The sequence below is a fragment of the Rousettus aegyptiacus genome, unplaced genomic scaffold (genome assembly GCF_014176215.1).
Source record: "Rousettus aegyptiacus isolate mRouAeg1 unplaced genomic scaffold, mRouAeg1.p scaffold_m13_p_3, whole genome shotgun sequence".
NCBI lineage: Eukaryota > Metazoa > Chordata > Mammalia > Chiroptera > Pteropodidae > Rousettus > Rousettus aegyptiacus.
The window spans coordinates 107,406,670-107,417,583 of record NW_023416306.1 but is presented as its reverse complement, the minus strand read 5'-3'; the positions used below and the strand labels follow the sequence as shown (position 1 = coordinate 107,417,583).

Sequence of the window (10,914 nt, the reverse complement as noted above, 5' to 3'; positions counted from 1 at the left end):
TGAGCTGCATTTGTCTTCACTGAGGAAAGTGTATAATTACCTGAGGAGTTCTATACAGTCATCTGGCAAGTGATCTGGTAATATTTCGACCACAGTGCTCCGGTCGATAATGCTGTGGAGTGCCTTCTCATTTTTACTTCTTGTGCCTCAAGAGCTCATGAATCAGCTTGTGACAGCCACAGAATATCTGAAGCCTTCTTGATGATTGTTGTTTGTACTTGTTGAAAGCCTTCTCAAGAGAGCCACAACCATAGTCTAACTAACTCCCTGAGTTCCTGGGTTCATGTGGACGAGGAATTCCTAGGAGGAACTCTTCCTTGCTGCTGTGACTCACCCGGAGGAGTCTTCAGATTGGGACCTACTATGAACGACCCAATGACCCCGCTAGTAACTACATGCTAACTGTGCTGAACCACCTAAAGTGAAATCTAGGTGACCCCAGGGAGGATCCTGCAGGAAGATGGGTCACAAGATGTCCTTGGACACTTCGGTCAACTTCCTGTACTTCCTTCTTTAAGATCACGTTGGTGACATCTCTGAAATCCTACCGCATTTCTCAATAACTGATAAGGAAGTCTTCTAAGAGCTAAGTACCTCCTCTCCCCAAACGTGAAGATATTACCAATACCTAGGACAATACCGATCTATTGAACAGGGGCCAGTGACTATATAGTCACACTTTGTGAAGTGCCTATGCTATACAAACCCCTTTCCATGGTTTGTCACTTCGAGAAGAGAATATGAGAGTTGGGCAAGGAGAGGGTAGGAAAGGGGCATGACGCAGGCATACTCAGACAAAGAAAAATGGTGCTCAGATTCCTCTACAGTTTATTGTTACAGCAGGAGTTGTGGGAGACAGGAGAGCACCTTCCACACATAACACACTGTGGTCAGAGACCCAAGGTAGCCCTTCCCACCTCTATGCCAAGCCCCAAGCAACCCTGCCCCAGCCTGGCTCCCACCCCCTCCCACTCTAGACACACACTGTCTAGACAGCTACCAAAGTTAGTGCAGCCAATGGCCCCAGGCCCCTTCCTATTGCCCCAGCTCCAATCCTTCCCTCAAACTTGTTCATTGCCCACCATCTCCCATTCAAACTTTCATTCACACATTGGATGTTTCTATCACATCCTGAGACCACTAACCCACCAGCAAGCCTCCCCTCACACATTCATTTAGGCCCAAACCCTTCAGAAAGCTGAAGAGAGTTAATGAGACGTCATATCAGCTTTGGTGAGTGGAGCCCCAGCCCCAAGTCCCTACCCTTGCAAATGGGATGAATAGGGAGAGTCTGGGGGAGGCACCATGGACAACTGCAACGACCTCTTTTCCCCCATCTACAGACACCTAGATAACGAAAAGTGGACACATCCCCTCTCCCCGCTAACACCAGAATGAGGGAGAGGGATCATTTAGGGGACTGGGTGCCCTAAGAGATATTAGGACATCTCTCCCAGGAGCTCAGGGGAATCACAGGTTAGAGGTCAAGGTTAGGGTAGCAATCAAAGATCAATGTCATCTTCACACGTGATCTGCCCAGCTTCCCTTGCTCACTCTGGCCCAGTGCCCTCTGCACCTCCCAGGTTAGTGCTGGGGGAGGTGAGGGCTGGGTCCCACACCAGGCCAAAAGGGCCATTCAACAGGAGACCTCCATGGTGTGCCCTGGGGCCCCTGAAGAGAGAGTCCCAGACTCGCTGCTCTGGGACATGGTGCGAGAGCGGGACCGGCTGCCATCAATGGATGCTGCACTGGTCAGAGAAGCTGTGCGAGAACGGGACAGGCGAGTCATGCAGGAGGAGGCCACTGTGGAGACAGAGGATAAGCAGGCAGTCAGAGAGGAGGTGTGAAAAGAGATGCTGGCAACTCAGAGTCAGGTGCTTGGGTGGAGATGAGAGTTATGAATGGGGCCAGGGGCTCAATGAGCTTGATTCGGCAGATGATGGTAAGTCCAGGAATTAGCCTAAAATGCTTTCTCCCTTCAGTGGCCATCCCTCCTCCTGTGCAGCAATCCCTCATCCGCGTGATTCCATACTCACTGTAGCCCATGCCTTGTAGAAAGTACTTGATGGCCTCGGTCAGCTTGCCTGGCTGTGGAAGTAAGACGAGGCAAGAAGACAGGTGAGGTTAGAAGCTGAGCAGGAGCCCAAGGCTGTGGCAGGTTGGGGATGGGCTGTATGGCAAAGGGTATAGTTCAGTGCCATTAATACGCCATCCCGGGGATGGCAGAGGTACTCACCTGCGTCAGCTGGGGCTGACCTCCGGAGTCGGCCATCTGCTCAGAAGAGAGCCACCCAGAAAAAGTGACATACACATTAATAAAGTGAGCCAGGCCAAGAGTCAGAAAAGGGTCTCCCCCTTCCCTGTTTCCCCACTCCAGGCCCTTAGGGTTTTGTTGTTGTTGTTGTTGTTTTGTTTTGTTTTGTTTCTGTGTGTATGTGTGTTTTGTTTTGTTTTAATTTTTATTTCATCCACTCCGCTTGCTCCCAGGCAGGACCCTGGAGGCCTAGAAGTTGAATCTAAGATTCAGGATGTAGGGCTCTGGACAGGGGACCAGGCTGGACATGAAGTAGGGTTACTGACCTTGAGAAAAGAGGTCTGCGTGGGGTCCAGTTTTGAGTTACACTCCACCTGGAGTAAAGGAGGAGGCTGAATGAAGGAGGTCACTCTCTCCCTATGACCCCTCCCATCCAAGGCACCCAGGGATCCAGACCCCAGTTCCTCTCCTATCAGCCCCCTACCCACTTCCTTCCTACCAGGAATCAACCTCTTATGCACCATAGTCTCTCTTCCTGTTCCTAACCGAGCTTCCCTCTTGGCCAGATACCCCTCTGACCACCAGCCTAGGACTCCAACCCTCCCATGCCCACTCCAAATTCCCTACTGACCACTGCATCTTCATGGGGTGCTTGGTCTCCTACCACCAACATCACAGGGCACCTAGAGGCACAGTGTCAGGGAGAAGGCAGTGAGCACCTGACACTCCCTGACTCACCCCTTCCCAGAAGAGCAGCTGGAAAATGTCTGGCTCCAAAGAGGAAACAGCCTTCTAAGCCCCACCGATCCCGCCCAGAGGATTCAAAGGCAGAAGACCTAGAGCTAGAGGGTGGCGATTTGCTAAATGGGATGGGGTGGGAGGTGACAAGAAAATTCCCTGGCAAAAGATTCTCCTTCTAAAGGATATAAGCACCAAGGGAAGATCCAGGGAGAGAAGCAAAGCTATCTCTCTTAGAGTCTTACTTGAGGGTAATATCACCTCCACGCTCAAAGTTCAGGTCTCGGCGGCTAGAGAAAAGTTAAAAAAGGAGTTGAAATTTTAGGCAGGCAATGCTATCCATACAGATAGAAACTTCCCCCTTAGGAAGCATCTTCCTCTTAAAAACTACAGTCAAATATTGGTGATTAAAAGTGGGTATCGTAGGGGAAGGTGCTAGGCAGGCCTCAAGCACAATCCCTACAGCCACTAGCCCTAGGTCCCTGGTCAGAGGGCAGCGAACGGGGAGGAAAGGCACAAGGACAGACCATCACCTGGGAATCCAAAACTCCAAAGGAAGTAAACAAGAGAAAGAGGGACATCTCACAATTCTTCCCACTGGGTCTGTTCTGCAGCTGCCCCAGTTACACATCAAATCCCTCCCTTCTTGCACACGTTGTACTACTTTCTGGAGTCCCCTCTCCTCCTCTTTGCCTCCCCATCTCCCCCAGTCACTGCTTCTACCTTGCTTTCATATGCACACGCACACGCACACGCACAGGCACTGCCCACTCACTTATTGTAGCTATTCCAGTATAGTTCAATGTTGTCCAGGTTGGGCGCATGTGTAATGATATTTCTATACTTTTGTATCAACTCAGAATTTCCAGACAGCTCTTCCTGAAGGAAAGAAGGAGAAAAATTAGTGTTGGGAAGAGAAGCCAACATTGCTGGATGCAAAGAGGCAAGCCTTTTTTCCTCCCCATATTCTGTCTCAGCTAAGGAAGTCACCCCAAGCATTCAAGTCCCTGTTGGTCCCCCTTCTTCCCCCATTTTCCACAACCACTTACTTGGCTGAAAAGATGTCCAAGGATCATCTCCGAAATGGAAGAGGTGAGGCCCGTTAGCTATGGGGAAAGGGAAGGTGAGAAAGCTCAGGACATTATGGGGAGAAGAGACCCAGGCAAAGTGACACAGCTTCTTTCTTGGTCTATGAAGTTCACAGACCAATCGTTTATACTGGTAGAGTTTAACTGGGCCCATACAAGGGAACCCCCACCCTAGATCTCAGCACACAGGCCCATGCCAACCTTATGGGCTGCCCAGTCCATCCAACCCTTGGCATTGGGATCAATGTTGATGAGGACAAGACCCTCAACTGTATCCTGGTGGTTAAGCTAAAAGGCAGAAGAAGGAAGAGCAATCAGAGGAAAGGCATGGCCTTATCCCTTCCCCACTGAGTTTCACCCATCTTAGGCTCCCACGGGGCCTCCCTTCCCACCCTCAGACCCATGTCCTCCCATCAAACCCACACTAGCAAACGAGACTCTTAATCAATCTGCCTAGGCCCTGGACCTGCCTTTCCCTCACTGGGGATTTTCACTTCTTACAGCATATCGTGATAGGATGTAGGCTCCAGCTCCAACACCAATTCCAATTATTGTGGAGAAACTGTGAAGAAAAATTTATGTCTAATGGACCCTGATGTCCAAAAGTTTGGCTTTCCAAATTCTTCACCCTCCTTCCTAAGGCCACAGGCACACAGAAGGAAAGAAAGGAACCTGCCAAGGAGCTGAAAGCTAACACTGATAATCACCATAGGACCCTGAAATGTTTCCCCAGCTCCCTCTTGGAGAACTAGTGTCCTGAAAAGAAACAGCCATCCACCAACCAACTGTTTTCCTAGGTAGCACTGCGTCCATTCTCAGCTTTGAAGAGTAAGTTAAACTTGTTCCATTTTAGCTCAGTTCCTCTAGAGGAACTTAGAGGAAGGAAATTTGAGGCAGGATGTAAAGATAAAAAATAAAAAAAATTAAAAAAAAAAAAAAAAAACAGGAAGAAGGGGGTTAAAGAGCCAAAGGGGCGAACCAGAGCTGCCTGGAGCCCTGGTGTCCAGGAAAAGCCAAGCCAAGGACAGAAGTGCCCCAAGTGCAAATGGACGAGGCCTTGCCTGTCTTCCTCCTCCTTTCCCCCCTCTCCCTTACACACAGGACTCCCTGTTTCCAGGTGTGTTTATGGAGGAGGGGGAGTAGGAGGAACAGAGGAACAGAGGCAGGTCTATCTGGTTCCTCAGGGATTGTCACCCCCTCCTTTTCCACTCTAGCTTCCTGATCCCTCTTCAGCCTGATGTAGGGCTGAGCATAGTCCCTCCTTTTTTCTTTCCTCCATCCATTAGGGCTACTCTGATGACTTAAGTCAGTTTTCCAAACTCACCAACCCCCCTGCCCACTCTCAAAAATCGATTGAGGGCATGGAGGAGGAAGGATATATCTAGGCCAGAGACCAAAACTTGCCCAGGAACCATGGTGGGCATAACAGCTTTAAGGGCCACCTTGTGCTGGAAAGAGAACTCTGGTTTAGAGGGATCCCCAGGCTTCTCACTTTAAGTACTGCAGGATGCAAGGAATCATGTCTGCAAGCTGGTCCAGAGACGGGTACTGATATCTGGGGAAGAGAGGAATGTTAAGGAAAATGCCAACCTGCCCCCATTGCTCCCACCTCAGGGTGTCCTACTCATCCTGTCAAAAAAATCACCAATGCTCTCCCTTTCCTCCTCCCCTGGTCCAATCTTCCCCACACTTGCCCTGTGCCTCACAGTCTGATGAGGAGGGAGGAAGCTAATTCTCACCCCACAGGGAACACAGGAGCCCCCTCTTCCATCCCAGGGGCATCCACATGAACCCGCACGAAGTTCTGAATGATTTCTTGCATATCCCCAAATTGAAACAGCGACTGGAAGCAAGATTTATCTAAAGAGAATCCCCACCACCCAAACAATAGAATTAGACAGAGAAAAGTGTCCCCAAGTCAGAACCCACTCTCTTTCTTTCATGCTACAGTCAGACTAGGAGAGAATGTCTCCTTGACATGCCACATGGCTCCCTTCCTGCCCATGCGGATCCTTCCCCTTACACTGGGGTTTTACCCCTCCCCGCAGCCTCTTCCCAGAAAGGAATGGGAGGGGAAGCGAAAGTCCTTACAGTTGAGTCCCACGTCATGGTAGGTGAGGATCGCTGGGCGTTTGGGTTTGGGGGTGCCATAGACAGTAAAAGTGACAGAGCCATAAGGTGTCTCCACAGAGTGAGTCTGCAGGAAAATAGGTGACCATCAGGTAGGAGTTAGGCTGAGAAGAAAAGAGGCAGGAGAAGGACCTCTATAAAAGTTGAGGAGTTGATGCAGGGAGAGGAGCAAAGAGAGGAGACGGGAACAAAGTACTAGATATAAGGTCAACAAGAATTTAGTTTAGGTAAATATGACAGTGGAAGATGATATTTGAGAGTAGAGAAGAATAATGAAAGACTGAAGAGCACTGAGGAACTTTAAGAAGGTGGAAGAGAAGGAAAGGGGAGAGATGGGGATGGGGAAGGAAAGAAATAGAAGGAAAGGAAGCAAAGAGGAGAGCCAGGTAGGGGTGCCTCTCTCTCCTAGGGGAGAGGAAAGCCCCTCCTCCCACCCTGGGACCGCCCCGCGCTGTTACCTGTCCCCGGTCCAGGAGGATTCGGGCAGCTATCTCAGCCTCCTGGAGAGACACACACAGACATATCCACACAGAAAAACACAGCCATGAAGAGTCACAGATGGAGAGACAGACATAGATAAAGAGATATAGATAAAGAGATTACAGAGACCAAAAACAGAAAGAGGTGACAAAAAGAGACATGGAGAGGATGAAGATTAGTATAGTGACATGACGAAAGGCCTGGACTCCGAATTGTGGTATATGGGGACAGAAACATCGATAGAGGTGGAGAAAGTAGGGGTGTGGGTTAAAATGAGATTCTGGATTTGGAAAGGTAGGAAATGGGGAGGCTTGGAGGTCTGGAATTCGGGCCTGGGAGTCAGAGGGTCTCTAATAACCTTGGCCACCTCGGGTGTCTGCCCTGGCAACAGTGGCTTCTCCTCCGTGATCTGCACCTCCTGCAGCTCCGCCATGGTGGCCTGGCAGGGTAAAGAAACATCGAGACTGGAAAGGTTGCCCCTACACCCCCACATCTCCTTGAATACCTGCTTCCTCTCTCAGGGCAGGATAGTACAGAGTGCACGGGGCCCCAGGAGCTGAAGATGACTCCAGGACACAGAGAGCCTTTCCTGCCCAGCTCCATGTCCAAGCCACTGGGGGGAGGGGCTGTGGAAGAGGATCCAGGACAGCACTTCTCTTCAGATTGGCCATCCCCGCTGCTCCCCTCAACACCCACACCTCTGGACCCTCCTCCCCTATCCTGGATGGAAATGCCAGGGTGGGGCAGCAGGGCAGCTCAGGTTTCCCAGGCTATATTTAGGGGCCACCCCATACTCCCAGTTAGGTAGGGGGTGAAACTCGTGGCTCAGTGACTGGGTACTCCAAAGATACTACGGGACTGGTAGTGAGACCTCACAACTGGCTGTAACCTTCAACTAAAGCCCCAAGGTCAGCAGCTCAAAAAGAAAGGGGCTAAAAATGACCTGAGTAATATGACCAAGAGAGCGACAAGGGACATCTGTGTCCAACTGACCCAAAGTCTCCCTTCCTTCCAAGACTTTCCTTCCCCATTGTGAATAAATCAGCGTCCATCCAACATTAGTGGGGCCTCTGAGAAGCAGAGCAGGCTTGTAGACCAGCACAGTAAAGAGCCTGCAGCCTGGGGGTGGGGTCACTTACTGGGCTCCTATTGGCTGGATGCAGTGGGGTTAGGGTTCAGGGTTCTCACTGCTCCTGGCCCTGGGGTCTGAGAAAACAAGGCAATGAGGTGAATGACATGGGAGACAGTCCCTGGGTCTTTTAGGGACAGAAAGCCTCAGTAGAGACCTGGACTACCGAAATCACCATCGCTCCTCAGGTCACTAACCCTCCCCAATCTGTAACGCTGAGTCCAGTGAACACACCTTCTCTAGGCTTCAGCTAGAATCAACACAGTGAGCAGTTAGTTATCAGTCCAGGCTGTGGGGAGGAGAGGAGGGAGAGCTGATGTGGAGGAAGGAGTGTGGCTTATGTCAGAACCTCTGGATTCTAGTCCCCGGCTCTGCTGCTACTGGCGTGACCTTGGTACAGTCAGTCCTACTCTGGGCCTCAATTTCCTATTCTCAAACTAGATGTGGGGACTAGGCGACCCCCAAAATTTTTTACAGCTCTCGAGCGAGACCAGGGTAGCAGAGCATGGCTGTTTCTCTCCGCCATTAAAAAAAAAGAAGAATTTAAAAAGCCTCATGCCTTCGCTTCTCTCCTCCACCCAGTCTTGGGTGGGTCCCGCGAGTGGAGAAAAGCGAGGAAGGCGGTCCCACAATCTCCTCCCAGCCTCCCCCGACAGACGACCCGCAAGGGCCGAGCGCCAGCTGGGAAGGATGGAGAGTAGAGATGAGCCTGGCCGGGCCCAGCACGCGGGACCGGTCCCAACGAGTCCATACGCTGCCTCTCCGCGTGGGGACCGACTCCCTCGCGCTGCGGGTGCGAAGCGCCCTGGACCCTGGACACAGCCTCGCACACACGCTAAACACGCCCTGCAGCTCGCTGAGCCTCAGCCTTTGTGCGAAGCAGCCCAGCACCCGCTCCTGGCCGGCCCCTTCCCGCGAGCGGTCGGCTACCAGAGATTGGGATCAAACCGCCCACCGGCGGAGCTGGCGCCAGCCGGGCCCCGCGGCCCCTCGCCTGCCCCTCCCCCTACCTGCTGCCGCCGCGGCTGCTTCCACCTTCACTTGCCTTTGACTCCTCGGCCAGCCCCAGCTAAGGCTCCCCACGGACCCGCCTCCGACCCGCCCCCGCCCGCCCATGGGCCGACAGCTCCCCGCGGATCCGCCCCAGACCCCCAGTAAACACGCCCCCCCTTTACCCTGCCCAGGCTGCCTGCCGCTCCGGAGGGCCTGTGCGGGGGGTCTGGAGGGGAGCTCTAAGAAAAGCAAACTGTGGGTGCTTGCGGGCTCCTCTGGAGCTCCCCACAACATCCCCCGGCAACCGGGCGGTTGTGGGTGTGCGGGGATCCTTTAGCCCTGCAGGGAATCCCCACCACCGCCCTCAACACCGGCCCCACCCGTGACCTGGATCTGCCAATCACACTGTGGCTCCCTCCTTAGCCCCCAGACTCAATGGTAGGGACGGGTAAGGCGAGACGAAGCCAGGGCGCTGACACCCTATGATTTCGACACCGCCCGCCCGGAAACAGAGAGCTTGGTTCAGGAAGGAGAAAGTGGGCGGGGATCGCCGCTGAGCAGGCGGGGGTCTCGCCGGCCGGGAGGGGCAGGTGTGCCAGCACCAACTTGGGGCGGGGGATCATCGAGGGCGCAGGAGTTCCAACTCCGGGAAGCCCAGGGTCCTGGTACCTCCTCTCTTTACTGCGTCCCGATGCCCGCTGTCCGGCTGGCTGCTCCTAGTGAAGTTGGAAAACAAGGCGGGGAGGGGGCGGGGAATGCGGGGGGGGGGCGCTATAAATAGAGGGAGCTCGCAAGAGGGGGAAGAGGATGGCCAACTGGGACTCCAGGGTCAAGGCCCCAAAGGCGGGGGGAGGAGGGGCCAGAGACCCCCAGGGGCTCTGACTTTTGGATAAACAGGCGCGAAGGCGGAGTTAATTCTGCGGGGGTGGAGAAGGGGCTTGAGGGGGACGCAGTGTCCCGGGCCGGGACCCAAGAGACCCTGTGGCATCGGCGCTAGCCCCTCCTAGTCCGGTCCAGAGAAGGAGGGTGAAACCAGCTCTGCCCGACTGACTCGCAATGCCCAGGCGACGGTTTCTCAGGGACTGACTGCTGCGTCTCCCTCAGGGCCTGCGTGGGTTTGCTGTCCTAGACTCCCCACTGACCCTGCCCTTCCCACACCTAGATGCACCCTCCCTGTGCCGCTAAGAGGAAAGCCACCTGGAATGGAATAGTTATGTGGCTAAGGCAAAAGGAAACCAGATTGAATTTCTTCCCACCTGCACCCCTTCTAGCTCCCCTCCCCCCAGGGTCCCCACCCCATCCTCTTTCAGCCTGGTTCCTGAGTTGCCATTTAGGGGGCTGGGCACCAGGCCAGTTGGGAACAATGGCCAATGGAACTGAAGCTGCCAACTGCAACACCAGCACATACTGCCCTCCCAAGACCCCCAAATTGCCCTCCCAACTCCTGCCTGGGAACCACCACCCCCCATAACCCCCCTCACCACCCACAAGTCCCCTCCCATCCAAGGAACATCAATGCCCCTTTCATCCCCACTTGGCAGGGTTTATTGGAAAGAAGGAGGGGTGGATAGGGAGGAGGTGACCCAGAGTAAGAGAACCAGTCAGGATAAAACTCAGCTTTCAACAACCCCAAATCTAAAGGGCTCCCTTCAATTTCCTAAATTGGAGCACCCAAGTTTTCCTATATTCCTTTCCCCTGCTCCCTTTATTTCCCCAGAAACTGGCATGGAAGTTGGGCACCCTAGCTCCTCACCTAGCCTCCTTTCCCCTCTGGATGCCAGTTTAACACTCACGGACAAGAAAAAGCTGCTGGAATTAGATCGTACATAAAGATGCCCAGGACAGGAGAAAAATCGCACCAGCCCTCCTGGAACTGGAAGAGAAAGAATGTCTAGAGGGAGAATTTTTTGTTTGTTGCCTTTTCTGATGTGTCTAAAGTAGACTACTTGGAGTGGGGGAGGGAAAGACCTGGAGGTTCCAGCATCTAAATTCGTCTCTGGGTCAGGATGACTCAGGGGGAACCTGATAAGGGGCCTAGGCAGGGGCGTGGGGCGGGCAGGAGATGGGAAATTTCCACTGAGATCTGTTTGCTTCCTAGCTGC

At 53.1% G+C, this 10,914-nt stretch overlaps 1 protein-coding gene across 9 annotated transcripts; it reads right to left on the bottom strand.

Moving 5' to 3' along the window:
• Window positions 1-803: 803 nt before the first annotated feature.
• NDRG2 (NDRG family member 2) lies at window positions 804-9,554 on the bottom strand. Of its 9 annotated transcripts, none has more exons than XM_016165615.2 (17): window positions 8,830-8,917; window positions 7,830-7,896; window positions 7,049-7,129; window positions 6,669-6,710; window positions 6,172-6,277; window positions 5,820-5,940; window positions 5,573-5,635; window positions 4,582-4,642; window positions 4,282-4,368; window positions 4,042-4,098; window positions 3,768-3,871; window positions 3,238-3,282; window positions 2,886-2,937; window positions 2,581-2,628; window positions 2,237-2,272; window positions 2,037-2,088; window positions 804-1,803 (listed from the first exon to the last, which is right to left on the bottom strand). In XM_016165615.2, the coding sequence occupies exons 3-17, from the start codon at window positions 7,121-7,123 to the stop codon at window positions 1,637-1,639; spliced, it is 1,116 nt and encodes a 371-aa protein (XP_016021101.1). In that variant the 5' UTR covers window positions 7,124-7,129; window positions 7,830-7,896; window positions 8,830-8,917; the 3' UTR covers window positions 804-1,636. The 9 variants fall into 9 exon arrangements, with proteins under 9 accessions (XP_016021101.1, XP_016021108.1, XP_016021109.1 ...); XM_016165617.2 differs by lacking the exon at window positions 8,830-8,917 and adding an exon at window positions 9,482-9,554 and having other exon boundaries at window positions 809-1,803; XM_016165619.2 differs by lacking the exon at window positions 8,830-8,917 and adding an exon at window positions 9,200-9,257 and having other exon boundaries at window positions 809-1,803.
• Between the last annotated feature and the right edge of the window lie 1,360 nt (window positions 9,555-10,914).